The 19,586-nt window shown below is 30.8% G+C and overlaps 2 protein-coding genes across 11 annotated transcripts; both read right to left on the minus strand.

The window, feature by feature from the left end:
* Window positions 1-647: 647 nt before the first annotated feature.
* LOC122600030 (protein NONRESPONDING TO OXYLIPINS 2, mitochondrial-like) lies at window positions 648-4,003 on the minus strand. 10 transcript variants are annotated; one of them, XR_006323984.1, is made up of 5 exons: window positions 3,764-4,003; window positions 2,756-2,928; window positions 1,862-2,000; window positions 990-1,152; window positions 648-904 (listed from the first exon to the last, which is right to left on the minus strand). XR_006323984.1 is itself a non-coding variant. In XM_043772665.1 (3 exons), exons 1-2 carry the CDS (start codon window positions 3,913-3,915, stop codon window positions 2,778-2,780), a joined length of 303 nt encoding a protein of 100 aa, XP_043628600.1. In that variant the 5' UTR covers window positions 3,916-4,003; the 3' UTR covers window positions 648-1,152; window positions 2,756-2,777. The 10 variants fall into 10 exon arrangements, 6 of the variants coding, with proteins under 6 accessions (XP_043628600.1, XP_043628604.1, XP_043628605.1 ...); XR_006323986.1 differs by lacking the exon at window positions 990-1,152; XR_006323983.1 differs by having other exon boundaries at window positions 648-1,152.
* Window positions 4,004-5,048: 1,045 nt separating this feature from the next.
* On the minus strand, window positions 5,049-6,317 carry LOC122602369 (metalloendoproteinase 1-MMP-like). The gene is made up of 2 exons (XM_043775063.1): window positions 5,945-6,317; window positions 5,049-5,863 (listed from the first exon to the last, which is right to left on the minus strand). Exons 1-2 carry the CDS (start codon window positions 6,315-6,317, stop codon window positions 5,193-5,195), a joined length of 1,044 nt encoding a protein of 347 aa, XP_043630998.1. The 3' UTR covers window positions 5,049-5,192.
* Window positions 6,318-19,586: the final 13,269 nt, after the last annotated feature.

The following is a 19,586-nucleotide window of genomic DNA, read 5'->3' on the forward strand; positions in this document are numbered from 1 at the left end:
GAGAACAATGAGAAAGATGAGACAACAAGGGGATAAGAGAGGCTACGGTAATAGCTGGATTGTGATTGAAGGTGTTGTTTCCTGTTGCTTTTACACAACTCCCTTGCCTCATCCTCTTTGTAAAACAATAATGCATGTAGCATTTGAAAAAAGGTAAATGGGTGATAATCCCTCTGGTTGCATAAACTCATGTTCGGTAAGTCACTATCTTCGCACATGGATAAATAGATATACACTTGCCTTTAGTAAATTTTGAACCTGACCTCCATTTTATGTGGGTCTATATAGTTACATGATAACAGTATCACTAAGAGATGTAGCATTTGATCAAATCTTATTTGTAGTCTTGTAGATTCTAATGAACCAATGAGATAGTAGGAACTTAGGACTATCATAGGCTTTCGTCTTGAGGTTTGAAACCGGCATGTTTTTACAAATATACACTGATAATCAATAATAACAAATGTCAATTTAGAAGGTATTTTCCATCTAAATTTACTTTGCTATACCCATTCCAGCTAAATAATCTATTTGACCCGTAGGTGGAATCTGATCCAAAATGTTAACACAAAAACTTCAGGAATAACAAGGAAAGGTCATTCTCTTAAGCCTCAGAAGCTCAAGAAACAAAGTCAACACAAGTAACATATCTGGAAGTTGGATGTAAAGACTTTAACATGCACAGAAATACTTGTGCATGCAATCTCAAAATAAGAACTCTAAATGAATTGGTTTTTGCTAATGAAGACCAATATCTGCTGCACTGTATTGTGGATATTCAAGCACCTTTTATGAATTACAAACAAATGAATCGAACTACAAACTCTGCCTCCATGTTCAATGAGGTAAATGTTTCTTAGTCCAGATGTCTGCACAGGTCACCTTGGTACCGATAAACCCAGCTCTAATTCAAACAAAAAAGAACCCAAATCAGATACGGATGCCACCTTCTAAGTTATGTTCAACTAAATTACTCACAATGTGCTCACAATTAGTCAACTTCATGCAGAAACTAGTATTCTAAATGGTTTAACGTCCTACTACTTAAAAAATGTGGATGAAAGCAAGCATATATGATCCAAGTAGAGTTCCTTCTTAATAGCATGATGAAGAAATCCCACCTCTAGAAACATCACGTCCCATCATATTCATCTGGTAAAAATGAGAATCTCATGTTACTATAATACTCTAGTGTGAGCTATATGCAAAAAAGTCAAATTCAAAATCTTCACACCATTAATGGAAATGCTTGTAAATTTAAGTTAGTTCCACAATTATGTTGCTACAAGTTCTAACACCAAGGATCCTACTTTCAAACGATTCATAGGATTCAACAAACAAACAAACAGCAACAGTTTATAAATCATCAAATGCATCATGTATTATCCGAGTAAAATTCCTTGATATAATCATGATGACTCGAGCCCACCTCTACAAACAGCAAAATGTATCACGATCCATCAAATGCATCTGGCAAAAGGATAATTCTTGTTACTAAATACTCTAATTTCAGCATAATTCATGGTAGGAAATGCAGACTTTCTCAGATTTGTATATTTTTTGGAATTTTCAAATATTCTGCTAACATTAGCTATAAAGGCTATAAGCATGACGACTTGCACACATTTTGTATGTCATTTGATCCTATAACTATGAGAAGCACGTGTGAGTTGTGACCTCATATTCTCTATCCATAAGTTTAGACATGTATCCACTAGGTAAACAATTAATAAAGCTACTATGAAATTGCTTGGAGATATAAGGAATATCAAATATTTGTCTGTTAGCATAGAAGATCACAGCAATCATGCACCAAACACTTAAAAAAAATCCTCAATGACTTATAGGTAGAAGTTCTCACTAATACAGTGGTGATTGTAAATCGGTCTACTTATAACCCTATAACTTTTATGATGGTTGACAAAGCACTCATGCTTGACACGAAGACGGGTCTCGTAAATCTCAGTTCATTTCTTTCATGCATTAGGAAAATCATGTGCCTGCAGGAACCAAACTCCAGTCAGATACCTAATCAATGCATCCTCTCAAATTCTAGATGCTAAATCAGCTATGAAATGTACTTTCCGATTCTCTGATGTGCAAAGGATGATAATTACACTCATTGGTATATGATATATACATTTTTATGTGCTCACACTTTATGTGTTTAGATGTCACATCAACAACAACAAAAAATAGATACGGGTTGAATACCTTTTGATACAACGGTGGGAACATCTACCTTAACATTGTACCCATTTCTATAGCATACGATGACTATTATATAACCACATGTAGTCTCGTTAGCTTATCTTGGCTAAAGCTGTAACTCACATTTCTATCTTAATAAGTAGCTACATGAACATGCTATTTGAAAAACATTACTAAAGCATTAAGCTTTGCACACTAGAAACGCAAACAAAAATGCTAGTCTCGTAATGCACGGTAAAAAATTGACACTTAATATCTCTATCTATGTCGTATTGTCGTTTAGTTAACGACAGAAAGTACTCTCGGTTTTACCTAAGATGCACAAAGAAAAAGTACCAACAAAGTTAAAAGGCAACATGCATATAAATGATAATACATAACTGATCACGGCAATGCAATATAGTAGTAGTTCAAGTCAAACTAATCAAATTTATTAAAAAAAAGTACTCATGAAAGCCTTGTTACACCAGAGCAATCAAACAACAAATGCAAAGAACACACAATGCCTGTACATCTCATGATAATAAGAGAAGCTGTGACTCACAATTAAATAACAAAAAAACATATTAGAGGCTGGGAGAGGTACAGCAGAGTATACCCTGCGAAAGAGATCTGCAACTCCTCGAAGTTGTGCTCAGGCAGGATGTCAACCTTGCTGCAGAAACCGCATTATGTAGCGGTAACAGTGATTGCACCCCTCCAAGTTCAGATGGACACCTATCAAATCACATACATTACCAAAAACTAAGACTATTCAATAAACTATACATCATATTTAACCAAAACTCGCAACATGCTACAAATTACATCGACACTAACATGACCATACCAACCAAACTGATGCAGAACATACAATATCGACGACCAACCGTAAAGCTTACGAAAAACCTAGGACCAAACTTATGAATGTGAAAATCCAAGAGACAAACATGAAACCCCGACATCTGAACGCAATATCACCAAGTGCAATCACTCGATGGAAAGGATGAAACACATTGACAACCAACCACGAGCCTAATGACCCATGACAACGTCAAACCCAACAAGATTCAAATACAAAGTATATGTTTATTATGTACTTTGTATTTGAATTTTGTTGGGTTTGACGTTGTCATGGATTAAATTTTTTTTGCATAATACTCAACAATGTAATTGTTCGTCCGGTCATAATCATCGTAAATTCTTTCATAACTTTCGGCATTTTATCAAAAAATGATATTGCGCCGCATCCAATTCATCAAATCCAACTTTTTTCATACATAAATTTAACATGTTTTTTACACTAAACTCTTTAAAATTCATTATTTTACCTACAAAATAACCCATACAAACTCAAATCTTTCCGATTTTGCTAACCATATCCTTAATAGTAAAATATTATTACATAAAAATAACCGTCATGTACAATAGCATGTTAACCATAGCCGATTAGCAAACTCCAAATCATTAAATGCAAAAAATAAACAAAACCCACAATTAATTGGACTATGCTTACAAGAATTATATATAAAAAAAAAATCTTGAAAGAAAAGGAAAAAAAAAAAGCAAGAACCTTGAAAAAGAGAATCTGGGAACAGGGGAGGATGTTGAAAAGGGGGATTTTGGGGTGGATTTTGGGATATTAGTACGTGGGGTTGATTTAAAAGCGGATTTCAGATTTGAAAATGATGATTTGTTTATGAATCTGCTGCATCTTGAAGCCATTTCTAAGATCTGGTTTTATTATTATTATTATTTGTTTAGAAATTTTGATCCAAAAATGGTATAAGTGGTTTGTGTTTTGTAGGGTTCAGGGTTTTAGGGTAAAGTTGTATAAAAGATATCGGGTTACCCGGATATGAAATCTGGGTGGAGTTGTTGAGAAAACGAATCGATATATGTTTTGGGCTCTCCATCAAAATTTCCACCAAGGCCCGTGGACTAGTTTTTTATATCTATTGATTTTTTTACGTTAAATTAAAACCTGTAAATTCCATCTTTAATGATACTTATGATAAGTGTGGTTCTAGTCTCGTGTCTCCCGAAATTTGTATGGGTTTTCATCCAAAAAAAAAACACAAATTGAAAACCGGTGACTCAGCTTTCGTTGATGAGATTTTTTCTTGTGTCTTGGATCATCATAATCAGCACAAGTTTTTTTTCAATGAGTCTAGATATAATTTTTTGTTGATTATCTAGATTTTGTAATTGTACTTTGTAAATTTGATCACTAGCAATTTGCTAGCGGTTGTTATTAATATATGTATATATTTTTGTTGTCGTTTAAAAAAAATAACATTTATCTATCTTTCTTTCATTATTTATGTCTAGATAAAAGTTTTGAATTTTAGTGATACATTTTCAATGACATATGTATGTTTTCGTTCTTTCTGATATGATATGTTGCTTTTTAAGGTAATAAAGAAGGTGCAGTACGTTTGCTTTTTAACATTTTCAAAGGATAGTGATATGCTTCTTTCATAACTCTAATAAAATTAACAAAATGACTCAAATACTCCCAAGTCTTGATGATTTTTGACCCAGGCGTTACTACAAAATGCTGTAGTCTTAAAATTCTTGTAAAAGGAATCAAAAAGGTCATTTGAAAGGTGATTGGGGAAAATAACAAATTGCTATAGAAAGTGTTTGCTTGTTAATGTGAGTTTTTTAAGAATGAAGTAGAGGTAAACACCAATAAACAATAAACATAACGTGTATTTTGAAAAATATTTATTCATTGTCGTGGTGAAATTATATAATGGTATAAAATCTAGATGTTATATTTTTGGTACCGAAACATCAACTCAAACTTTTTTAATAATTATAAATATAGTTCACAGATGAAATTAACTCAGGCTACCACATCTTTCATATAATTATCTTTGTATTTTTAGCTATTTTAGATCGAGTTATTGTACACTTTCACTATTTTGAAACAAAACTAATTACCTTGTATTATTTTTCCAAAGTGATGGAAAAAAAAGAATAAATTAAATTTGTCATCAAACTAAGAAACCAACAATAACTAATAACAACATAGTAACCCACTTTACCCATCTACCTCCAGGTCGATAACCCGAAGATATATCCGACTCCATAGATGGAGTGTACTTAAAATTCGGGTTTGAGCCATATAACATTTGGATCCCCTTTACATCATCAATTTTAAGATCCACTTTTCTAGTTCTCGGACCCAAACTTGGGTACATAATCGCTTCGTTAACAGAAGAATGGGCCAGCCCAAGTATATGTCCAATTTCATGGGTTGCAACTGACTCCAAATCAATAGCCACATTTGACCCACTAGTTTTAAAATCAATGGCCCATGTTTCAGTCTTGTCTAAATGAAGCCTACCATTTTCTGGTGAAAATGCATGAGCCAAAACCCCTAAAACCCCATCAAATGCTTCACCATCACCATGATCACCTTGATAAAAAGCTATCTTTATATCCGCTTTACGATAATCATCTACTTCCGTAAAGTTTACTGGAATAGTAGATGCCCACCTCGCGAAAGAGCGTTGAAAAACACCTTGTATTTGTGAATAACTAATGTAATCAATCATATGACTTGTTGAAAAGGCATATGTTAATGTCTTTTGATGCCACCTTGGCTCACCGTTAAAAAATGCATAATGTTTATGCATATGAATTTTATGATCTTTATCTGTGTTGTGATCAGGGTCGTCTTTGAGGGTGTGTGAGAACTGTGTCTCCATAGGGCCTCCAAAATTTTGTCCTATGGTGATAAAGTCAGAGACACCACACCTTGGTAACATTATTTGATTAATGGTATTGGAGTCGAGTTTTCCACTGACAGGTAATCCGAGTTTTTGTTGATAGCTCAAGACGGCGGTTTCTAGTGTCTCATCAAATTCGTCAGTGAAATTGTCAAATGACTCCATGTAACCAAATCTATAGAAGTATTTCTTGAGCTCAGACATGCCAGGAAATTTAGCTCCCTTGCCTGTGTCTATGAACTTCGAGAAGTCGTGCCACGTGTTGTTTTCTAAGAGGTTTGTCACGTTTATTTCAGGTGGTGATATTGGAGGAAGAATTCTGGCGGGGAAAACATGTTGGATGAGACAAAGAAAGAAAAAGATGATGTAACATAAACCCCTAAACATGGTTTGTTGGATTAACTTTGTGCTAGGATTTTGAGTATTTTATACAAGGCATTTAGAGTAGATACAAAGTAACATACAATGCTGCTTGTTATTTACATAAAATACACTACAAGATTACAAGTATTTTTTTTTTTTGGAGATAGTTTTATGGTTTGGATTTGTTATTAGGGATAACCTGATTTAATTAGTGTTTTTTTTTTTTTGTTGACAAGTGGAATTAATTAGTTAGGTACACATTAATTATTATTGTTTGTAGCACGTCCAAGTAATTAATCCTAATTACTCTATATGTTAAAACATGATTCATATAGTTGTCGTTATTAACTTATGAGGGGAGTGATATATCTACAACACTTATTAACCATCTACAACAATATATGTTTTACATAGTTGTAAACTGTACAGTAAACTGTGTACATTTGTTGTAGTTTGTTAATAAGTGTTGTAGATATATCACTTCCCAACTTATTATGACCCTTGATTTATCCAAAACTTTATGACTTGGGTATTGTTTTAGTTTGGGTGTGTTATTGTTTAATTTGGTTAATTAAGTAGTTTGGCAAACTTAATCAATCTTCATTTCTTTTTAATTACTTTTGAAGGACTTAATCATATTTTATATTATGATATGATATTATATAATATGGGTGTTTGTTTGTAATTAGATGGGTGTATGCATGTAGGAAAGCATATATAAGGAACAAGATAATATATAAAGTTGTGGGTAATTTCTATGTTGGGATGTGACCCATGGGTGGTGACAAACTCTAATTACAAAAACACATTGTGAGGTTTGTATATGCAACAAGAAATGGGTGGAGAAAGTTAGGTAGATATTCTTTGGTTCAAACCATGCGATTTTCAAGATTCTGAGCTTAGCTTTCATGAGGGCAAACTTGGGTCAACCCCACTTGGATAGAATTCTATTTGAGTTTATATTGTGTATAACGATCTTTGAACTTTTCAAGCTTCTTTGATTTAAGTTGGATTAAAAAAAAAACATTGTCCACATTAGATTAAAGCATGCCTGATGACAGTTTATCACGACTAAGTTGACAAGGGTTTAATTAAGTTAATGCATGAGATAGCTTTTTCTTGTGTTTTTGTTTAGAACATGAAACAAATTTCATCTAAGATACGTTAAAACCAAATAATGTGTATTTATCAACATCACTAAAATGCAAAGTTTATAAAAGAAAATTAATTAAATTTAAGGAGCCCTTTACTAGGTATTTCGATCTGCTTCACAAGTCAACTTATCCAGCTTCCCAAGGCGACCACCCACTTTAGAGGTTGTCAAGATAGTCATCGCTGGTGAACCTCCATAGTTACAAAGGGTTTTGTTCCTTACTCTTAAAATTCTAACTTGGAACTTTTATGTATATTCATTCTTAGAAACCAAACTTTTACCACTATGACTACTGCCCTTGAAGGCTTGAAGTTTAATAATAAACTTCTTTTGATAAGCTATTCAAAACACCTCGCAATGTTTGATGCATTTTTGTTAAAGATGGTTATAATGAAATGGTGAAGATTCTAGAAAATAAGATAAAGAGATAATAACAGGTGTTATATATATAATTATGTTTTAGTCTCGATTATAGTTAAAGAAAAATGAAATGATATATGTATCATTACTTATATATCATACTAAATTATTGTCCCGCGTAATACGCGGGTAAATATATTTTTATACTTATATATATCTAAAATACTATTTTCTTAATTAATAGTTAACAAATTAAAATATTCAATTTCACTTTATAAACATTTGTTTTTTTTACCTTGATAATTTCACAAACACTTATTGTGTTGCTCATTAAGTCTTAATGATTAAATAAATTATTCAATGCCATAAGTTATTGCTTATCCATGTCATCATAAATATCTCAATGTCATTTGAATTTTCATTTCAAATCATAAAAAATATCACACATGACACACTCTTTATATGGTGCCAAGGCATACAACCTTCTAAACCGAGTTGCAAGATTGCCACCATCAAGCCAATGAACATTCCAAAATCTTGTTTTATTTTCACTCCCAACTGTTCTTTAATAACATCTTAAGGGGGCTAACAATCGGGTGTGTCTCAGAGAATGAAGAACATGTTGATGCACGTTGATGCGACAACAACAACTTAGATTTGATATGTTGTTTAGATTAAGACATTATGTTAATTTATGTCGTATCTATATATGTAATTGATAGATTATGGACTTTATGTTTTGGTAATGATCGATTACATGTTTTGGTGTTATATATATGTTATGTATGATGTTTGTTGTGTGTTATGCAAGTACAAACATAATATGTGTTAGGATTCCTTGTTGATAATACACTAAGGAATATAACTAAGTCTTATATCTAACGAAGATAATGTATATCTTCGTTAGAAGCAAACGAAGATAAACTTCGTTTGGTACAAACGAAGATTAACTTCGTTACATGGGCTAGGCAGCTAAGTTCGTAAGAACAAAGCCCAGTAAGCCCAGTTTGATCTGAAACATATATATACGAATGAATACCCTAAAATAAGGTAATATATTCGACATACACGTACTCCAGACCACTAAGTTCGTTCTATAGCTTATAGAAACGAATATAGTATCATACGGCTGATTATCTACTTGATAATTAAGCGATATATACGTTAACTAATCAAACTAGTTATCTCGTGAGGATTCCGCACTCACGACATAATAATAGACGATCTCGAGAGCGATATGTAGCTATCGAGGGACTCACAGAACATATATTTTTTCATATATTATTACCATTTGTTTACACGGGAACACAGACTCAAAACATTGAATCACATTGATGATTTTAAACTTCACGTAATTCAGATTTTAAACCACATGTCATATTCATTTGTACATATCAATGCTAAATTGAGAGTGTCCAGACCACCAAAACCTAAACCACCCACTTTTTTATCTGACAATTGCCTTCTAGTAGATCCATTACCTTTTCCAAGTTCAACCCCCGCTCTTCCCTTACCCCTTCCACCAAAAAAAATGAAGTTGTGATCTTTATCAATCGAAAGAGAGAAAAATAATATATCCTAAATACTTTGAATTACCGAGTTAGAATATATCATAGACAACGCATTAGTATTGAGTTTAGATTTTATTCTATAATAACTTTGCAAAATTTTTGAAATATAACCTTGGATGGAGTCCCACTCCAATTTGGTGAATCTTGTCTTATTTTCACTCCCAACTGTTTTTTAATAACATCTTAAGGGGTCTAGCAATCGAGTGTGCCTCAGAGAATGAGGAACATATATTTGCCCATATATTATTACCATTTGTTTTATACAGGAACGCAGACTCTCATAACCATGAATCACATTTATGATTTTAAACCCAACGTAATTCAGATTTTGAACCACATGTCATATATCAATTTGTACATACCAATGCTAAATTAAGAGTATCTAGACCACCAAAACCTAAACCAGTCACTTTTTAACCTGACAATTGTCTTACAGTAGATCCATTACATTTCATTTTCCGAGTTCGACCCCCTCTCCCCCTCCTCCCTTACCCCTTCCCTTCCACACAAAAAAATAAAAAAAGAAATTGTGATATTTATCAATCGAAATAAAGAAAAATAATATATCCTGAATATTTTGAATTGCCGAGTTATAATCCATCATAGACAACGCATTAGTATTGAGTTTATATTTTATTGTATAATAACTTTGCAAAATTTTATTGTATATTTTAGTCCGACTCCAATTTTTGTACAATGTAAACTTTTTTAAGGATATATTTGTAATTTTATTCCTACAAAATATTAATAAATAAAGAATACATACAAACGTTGACTTTGTTGTCATAAGTCACTTCTTTAAAAGTACATCACTTAGTTGGAAATAATAGTCTTGAGATAAACCACTCTATTGGTAGACCAAAATTTTTAAGTTGTTTTGATTTTTAATAGAATAGGAAAAAAAACAGGTTGGAAAATTGTTTTTTTTTTTGTTTGGGTGAATGTACAGTACATTGATGATATAGTTGTATATAAAAACGTTATATTTTTTTTCAAATTCTTTTATAATATTAATCACAATAGTCACGCATATTTACAAGCTAAATTATATATCATTAATTTCGATAATTTATTTTATTTTGTTTAATAGAGTGCAACTTCTCTGTCACCACATGCTCCAAAATTGCAGCTCAATGTTAAAAGTTGATGTTCTTAAAGTTGTCACTCACCTAAGCTAAACTCGGCCTTCTAAACACTGCCGTTGATAATTTGACTAAACCAGACATTATATATATATATGTATAATATAATATTGTAGATACATGGTGTTACAAAATTATTAATATTCAATTTTACCTTTTCATGGTTTAAAATATACTCCTTCCATCCCATTAAAAGTGTCCACTTTTATTTTGTCAAAGTCTTTCTTTTGTATCTTTGACTACAAATATTTTTTATTGCATTATATAATATTTGATAAGTTATACTCAATGAAAACATATCGAAACCTCTATCAACTCATATAACTTTCATCAAATATTATACATTATAAATAAAAATATTTAAGGTCAAAGTTGCGAGATAAAGACTTTAAAAATTCAAAAGTGGACACTTTTGATGGGACGGGGAGAGTAACTTACTATTTTTATAGAAAGTTGATTTATATATTTTAAAAGGAACATATCTCAAATATTTCAATTAAAATATGTTGACTATTATTTTATTGGAATATATAGATTGACAATTAAATTACTTAGAAATTTTAGTGTATAACTAAACTATTCGAGCAAAACGTTAAAACACAAGTGCAGTGACAATGCAGACATATCCGGATGAATATAAGTTATCCAAAAAAAACAAAAATTTTACTTAGCGAGACCTCTGATAGATGATGTATCCCTTTTTCAAAAGTGTGGTTAAATAACACATAAATATATATGAGAAACAATGACTAAGGTTTGTTACAAAAGTGTCTGGTCACTGTAAAGAGGAATTTAATCGACGATTAATGTAACTTCATGTTTTCTAGTGGTTTAATTCTTACCTGGTTAAAATTTGTCAACTTATGATATTATAAAAATTTAAAATGTCATTAATTATATATAATATATTAAAAAATAATATTAACAATTATTCTATTAAATATATAAATATTAGCTATTATTTTTGATTTCTTGATTAAAATTATTAGGTAAAAAGTATAAATTTGTAATGGAAACCAAAAAGTATATAATTAAATTTAAAGGGGTATATATATATAAATATATATATATATATATATGTTAACTATATATGTTAATTATTATTTTTGATTTCTTGATTAAAATTATTGAGTAAAAAGTGTAAAATTATTTACGAGTGACTTTATATCTTGACCTCAAAAAATCATCTATTCATATAAGTTTTTTAATGAGTATAACTTAACTAGATTTTTCGGAATAGTATAATATAGTTACTCTTGAATTTATTAAATAATCTCATCTAATGAGAAAAGTTTTTCCAGACTATAGATTGTACAACAATCAAATAGTCCATTGGGCTTAGTTGGGCTGATATGTTCCCTAATCATTCTTCTTTCCTTTCCAAGGAGATGAGGAATCAATGGGATTGAACGGGTACTTTTGCGTTTTTTAAGGTAAGAAAGAAAAAGAATCATATCTTTGAGGATGAAAAAGGAAATGATATGATTATCTAGTTGTTTTTGTTAAATAATTTTTCTTCCCTATATGGATAATTTAAAAGGAACATATCTTTTCTATTCTAATCTAATCCAATTTTCTTTTATAATCAAATTCAAGAACATAGCATTAAAGTTAAACGATACAACTAGCTTTGAAGTTAAACGGTACAATTAAGGCATAGGACTAGAATAGTATGCTGTTTTAACAAACAATAATGTAAAAGTAAGGGTAATATAAAAAGAGTTTAAGGGCATAAAGACAGTTTAGACATTTTCATGTTTTAATTATATTATATTACTTGTATAGATAGTATAGATAGAAGATGAGTATCGAAGGATCTTAACTGGAAAATGTATCCTAATAAGGTCGGTGGATACAGAAGTCACAAACAAACAATCAATGATTATGTGTCTATTAGTTCTACCAATTAAGTCCCAAAAATATCAGCGACGTGTCTTTGCATTACCAAGTTTATCTTAGGCTTATACACTTAAGGCGCGTTTGGTTCGCGGAATGTTTTTGAAAATAATGGAATATTTCAAAGGAATTGGAATCTGAAGGAATGAAATTTGACGGAATGTTTTTGATTTTTTGAAGATTCAAGTGAGGGACGGAATGAGATTCCTTCCCCCATCCCAAGGAATGGGAATTCCATCAAATGAGGGAATGTTAACATTCCAACGGAATGTGATTCCTCCATCTTTAACCAACCAAACACACTAAGGAATGGAATTCAATTCCAATTCCATCAGATTCCATCAAATTCTGTGAACCAAACACGACCTTATAATTAATTAATACTGTACTATTAGTTTAAGTCTTAAAAGTAGGGGTGTTCGTCAAACCGTCAAAACCGGACCAAACCGGGGTATTTGGATTGGTTTGGTCGGATTGAGTTGTTAAAGTCTGGTCTGACGTTTTAATTTTTGAAAAACCGGGTTCCTTGGTCCAGTTACAGTTTGAGCAAAACGTAAACCGGACCGGACCAAAAGATATATATGTATATATATAATATATTTACTTCACATATCTATCAACTTTTACCGAAGATATTTTACTTACGTACTTTAGTTCAGATATATTATAAAAAAAAAAATTTTGGTAGACAATTATAAGATATTCTAATAAACATTTATTTATATTATATAAATCTACTTTTTCTTTCATTCTTTCCTATTTTTAGTTTATCCTTTTATTTTTTTTCATTTTCATTACTCCACTATTTTCCACTCAAAGATCAAAATTATAAGACTCGAGACCTTCATCACCTTTAATATTTCATAATTTTTGAGTATAAAACACAATATAATTGTAACTTTATTAGTGTTTTTATTAATAATATTAAGATCATAGTGTTCGTGATATTTATTTGAGTAATAAAAGAAAGAAAAAAATATATATACGGAATATATATGCATAAAATTATTTGGGGATAAAAATGGAAAAAAAAAATCACGAAACCGTTGAATCGGTCAAACCGGACCGGCTTACATGGTTTGGTTTGGTCCGGTTTGGTTTGAAATAAGTTAACTGCGAATCCTGGTTTGGTTTGAGATTTAGTCAAAACCGGACCACGAACACCCCTACTTAAAAGGTTTTCTTTCCTTTTTTTTGAAAATGCTAAAAGAATCTCTTAGGGTTTCATTTAACGTGCATAAAAAGGTTATACATTTTCATATTAAATATCGGTCCTTTGAATTTTATGGTAAGTATACAACTAATTAATGCACATTCTCAATAGACACTTATTGTGGGTCTAAGTGAGTTTTAAGTTTTCCTCTTCAAATCTCTATATGAGATAAAGGTTTCTCGATCGATGAATATTTATCTTGCGAGAATCTCTTTAACACGTACCAATTAAAATAATTCATGTCAAATATCCCCTTATTCTTGAATAATTCACGCTTTTTAAAAAGAAAAAGACATGTCGTCCACATTTGATATAGTATTAACAAGGCTATCTCGATATTCATTAAAATATTTGGTTGAAACATGTACAAACTCATTATTATTTTTTAACTAAAGTTTAAGATCTTACTCTTTAAAATAACCTTTTTTTCATTAAGATATATAATTTAGTAAGTTATAATATTAGATATTAAATAATTGAGCTTATATATACATAAAACATGTAAACATGCTTCACTTGTTGTCTCATTAAATGCACACATGGATCCCAGAGGGTATGTTTTAATACGCTACTGAATATAGCATTGAATAAGAAAAGAGATGTAGAAATTTTATGAAGAATTTAAGTCATTCGCTGATTTTTTTTACTTTTTTTTTTTAACCGCAAAAACAACTAGCAAAAATAATTGTATGTCCACCCTGATTTTTAATCTTGATAAATGGTAATGGCGTAAAAAGTTTGCTTTTTCATGTTTTACAAAGACTCATTTATAGGCTTTAAATTCTTACCTATGAAACCTCTTAGGAAAAAATACCTCAAGTCCCTAACTAATGGACCAAACCCAATTGCTACCTGGAAAGCAAATAACACACCATAAATGACCGGATCTTAACTGCAAGGGAACTAAAATGGATGAAAAAAACCTGAGGTAACCCAGGAAAAAATCCCCGAGACTAGGGGCCGAGCCACCGGTTTTCACCCTAGCTCGTTTTTGATAATTCCCCAAACAGACCCGGTCGACCATGACACCCCAATGAAAACTATGATCCAAAAATTATACACTAGCAATAAAACAAGCAGACCAGAAGAAAAGCTGAGGAGAATTACACGCCAAGAACGATATCCAAACACCAATGAGCTACATGAGTTTATAGATCAGGAGATGCACAAGGTCAACGAGAACACCACAATTATAACTTGAACTCGCACCAGTCTTCCCACGTTAAGTCTTGAAGCTTAGCTCGGTTTTTAATCCACAAAAAACTCTGGCTCTTAACCTCTTCATTTGGCCGCTGACTTGATGGATTAATATCCTTAAAGCATGCCTCGTTCCTTGCTATCCACATGCACCAACAAGCCGTGAGAATAATTGCATGAATGATTTGGAATTTGCCATTATTTTCCTTCTCGAAAAGAGTTAGGAGGTGACGGACTAAAATCATTACATTTGAGAAAGCATGTATATATAAGATCTCCAACCGTCAGTGCTTAGTTAACTAAGCTAATAGTTAATTAAAACGTTAATCTATTACTTACTAAATGATCATTATACAATCTTGTTTTTCTTTCCAAATAATCTGTCTATCTATACGTACTAATAAATAATTATCTCTAATTTCACATGATATAAGTTTGCTAATACTATAACTATTGTATATTCACGTTATTTACATTTTTAAACTTTTTATTTTGAGATAAGTATCAATACGTACAACACGACATTCCACACATTAGTTCCTTATGTGATGAGAACACACAAACTCAAGTTGATGGATCAAACACGTACCACTAAGATACAAGTTAAATTAAAAAAAGTTTTTGAACAAGTAACTCTTATTGAGAAAAAAAAAATCGACAAGAAGCCGAAATACACATAAGGTACAATTACATTAGAAGAAAAGGGCTCATAGCCCATAACGACCAAGACAAATTTGATTTCCTAGATCGAAAAATAAACCAAGATAAGACATTGACACACTACACTGGAATATCTATGTACTATTTGAAAAAATTATGGGTCATTAGTTTCCACAACGCCCACCATCAAACAAGATTGATTGCTTAGTATGCACTGGATTAGGATTCTCTAAAGTTACAATAACTTTACCTATAAAGTTGAGAGTATCTCAACCATTGGATTGAAATCAAAGGTCAAGATTCAAACTTGATTTTTGAATCTTAACCCTTGATTTAAATCCAATGGTTCAGATGCTCTCAACTTTATAGGTAAAGTTATTATAACTTGAGGGTTTCTTAATCCGCAATCTTCTATGGTAAGTAGGGCAATAAATCCGATCTAGAGTTGCAGATGGGTGAAACACGAGTGAAATGATTCCCTAAAATTATCCTAACTTAACTAGTTAAGTTGGGATAATATTGACTCTTGGATAAAAATCAAGGAACAAGATTTAATAATAAGTTTTAAATTTTGACCTTAGATATTCATCCAATGGTCAAGATCTTCCCAGATAACTTTAGGGAACCTCCTCCCGAAACACGACGTATCAATCCGAATCCATGCAGTATAAGTAACCTATCTTTCAGAAGTCGCACACAAATATATTACTAACTTTTTTAGGCAATTAGCATATACAATTTATACTTCAATAATAATACAAAAAAAAAAAAGACAAATAACATTATAACAATGTCATTATCAAATACAGTAATGTTTTCTCAGTAAAAATACAAATTTTAAAAAAGAATTTGCAATACGATGCGGTTATATGTATATAAATTTCAATACCAAAGTATATTACTTTTGGGGGTATCGCTTTCACATGCTATAATATGTTGAAGACTACCCCATGTGCCTGATAATAAAGTATTGACTATGACACTCATGCCCGCATAGCACTCATTCTATTATCCCATTTTTATCATCAGACTTCGTATTACTTAATGATTAAAACATGGTTTGACCAATTATAAACACTTTTTAGATTGTAGCCAAAAGTGCTTTAATCAGTTAAATAGAAGCATGTTTTGAGTAAGAGTGCTTTATGATAACAATTCAAAGTGATTTAGATATATTATATATAATTATTAGTGTTCAGGCCCGTCCAATGGACGAGTAGTCTTTAAAAATATTAAGCAAAGCTAAAAAAATTGGAATTCAAGTATATTAAATCCCTATGACCAATATCACAACTTAATCAATACAAAAACTAAACAAAGTAAACATATGAAAATTAACTTCATATAAATATTGATTCCAGTTTACCCATTTTCTTTCAACTTTAGTTAAATAAAAATTTTGCAACTTGTTATATCCAAACAAACAACAATTTTAGACTAAACGATTTGGAGTTAAGCTAAACAAAAAGTGTACACTATATAATTTGAAAAGTACATACCAATTCAGACCATCTCGAACGTTTTGATTTTTATTGGGTTGTTCCACTCCGAAACAATCCTTACATGCACAACACGGAGTTGTAGATGATGGTTAACATGTGTTGACTTAAAATCTTCAAGATAAACTAATATGGTATTATGTTTTATTGTTGTAGAATAAACCATAATGAACCTATAATCAGTGGCGGTACCACATGGGGGCAAAGGGGGCAAATGCCCCCCTTAAAATTTAAATTTTGACATGTATTTTTAAAATTTTCATCGATTTTTAATAATTTTTTATAGCTTTTAACATTTTAACCCCTTTAATATTTATTTTTCACGAGTTTTTTAATTTTGCCCCCTTTAGAAAACATTTCTGATACTGCCTCTACATATAATGAACAACAAACTATATTAAAAAAGATATAATAATAATAATAATAATAATAATAATAATAATAATAATAATAATAATAATAATAGGAAGTGGAACCTTTTGGTAGTCAGACTTTTATTTTTGGTTTGATCGTAGGTTGTTTTTTTTTTTAAAAATATGTGAGGGTTTTTTCTAGGGTGTATATATATATATATATTATTTTTGAGAGATTTTTAAGAATAAAAAGTTTTTTTAATTAATAATAAAGTCGGCCTATCTAGATTTAATTATTATAAAAATATTTTTAAAAAATAGAGATTAATTAGGAGGGGGATTAGGCTAAAGGAGGGAGTTTAGAGTGCCAAGTGTAAGTTAGTTATTTTTAAATTAGCTTAAAGTGTAAATTAGTGATGGGAAACCAAAAAGTGTAAATTAATTATTTTAGATTGAGTTTAAAGTGTAAATTGATGATGAAAAACCAAAAAGTGTAAATTAATTTAGATTAATATTAAAAAATTAAAAAATTAATAAGAATTGAGAATTAGGCTAAAAGAGGAGGATTAGGGGTGACAAGTATACCCCCAACCCCCTCCTTTAGTTATATTATAGATAGATTATCCGTTAAAACAAATGAATGTTTTTCGAAATACCAATTTTCCCTTTAAGTTGTTTAAAAAATATAGAAGCTTTTGATTCCTATCTTGATAGTTTCATTTCGAGGGCCAAGAATGCTTTTGTTACAAGCCGAGAGGGACAAAAAGAAATAAAAAAAATTACAAGCCCCTAAAAGTTATAGATCACTTGTCTTTAATTAAGTTTGAAAGAAAAAAAAAAACATGTAGATACTGATTTCTTTTTATATACTGTAATAATATAATATATAACATCTTAATAAATAAATGAACACAGACATATCCATCTACTTTATTTTTTTAAAAAGGTAAATTTCGCTTGAAACTTCGTGTCGCAATTCGACAGCGAGAGATATGGCATACATTGTCTTAACCCGTCCGTACTAGAGAACTCATTCGAAGTAGAAATACCTATTTCAAATACTCAATGGGGGAAAACCCTACTAATCCGCCTGAAGGCACGAAAATTAATAGGGATAAACTCTGCCCCCTATACTTGAACTCGAATGTACCCAAGCCAAGTCTTCATAGAAGGATTACCTATATCTCAAAGTTGGTGAAATAAAAATTTGAACATGAGACCTATAGGTCACCAGGGGAATTTCAAACCACTACACTAAGTCATCATTGGTTATCTATCTACTTAATAGTTGAAAATGGTGTTTGACTGTTCGCTTTCTTATTTTATTTTATTTTTTTAAGAGCATTCAAAAATTTTATTAGAAAATGTTAGTAAAAAGCTAACAAATACAAGATACTCGTAACTCGATCGAGCAGATATAAAAAAAGGAACAAAATAAGTTATAACGTTACAAGACAATTTAGACAAACACGCAATTTTTATACTTCTTTACAGTTTTAGAGCTTGCATTTGACCTTTTTGCAGTTTAACAAAACTATAAGGTTGGAATCAGCAAAATGACGTATGTTTAATTATGACTTCAAAATTTTCACGGGTAGTCTAATTATAAGATTGCATTTTAACAAAGAATTTTTCCTTCTTGTCTTCGAACTATTTCAATTCTTTTATATGTTCTAAGTTTAACTCGAAACATTATATAAGAACGTTAGATCATCTGAAGCATCATGATCACATGATTGGTGGTTCGTAACTAAGTCAAATTACAAGAAAAATAACATAGGGAATACTCCAAATAAAATATGAATGAATTTTTTTATATAGAAAAACTTCAAGGTTGCTTTAAATTCACATCGCAAAGCTTTGACGTACTATATATTAAATCTTTTTTTTAATTGCTTAAACGTTGGTCAATTACTCCTTTGGGAATGAATGAATTTCAATTCTAATTAAAATACTCCTTGAAGTCAGTATTATATAGCTGTATAAGAAAGAATATTATCAGATTAACCGTTTGTAGAATACATATGCACGTTACATATCATATTTGCCTCTTTTTGAAAATAATATATTTTGTCATATATGAATGACAGTTTTGTATTCAAGTATAAGTGACAAAAAGAAAAAAAACACAAAATGTTAGTTAGTGAGTAGAATATTTGAGTATCGACTTAACTATATAACGACAGTCCATATCATGGATGGAGCTTTCACTAGTCACTACTCGAATAATAGCAATTAATTAGTGATTG

The sequence above is a fragment of the Erigeron canadensis genome, chromosome 5 (assembly GCF_010389155.1).
Source record: "Erigeron canadensis isolate Cc75 chromosome 5, C_canadensis_v1, whole genome shotgun sequence".
In the NCBI taxonomy this organism is placed as follows: domain Eukaryota; kingdom Viridiplantae; phylum Streptophyta; class Magnoliopsida; order Asterales; family Asteraceae; genus Erigeron; species Erigeron canadensis.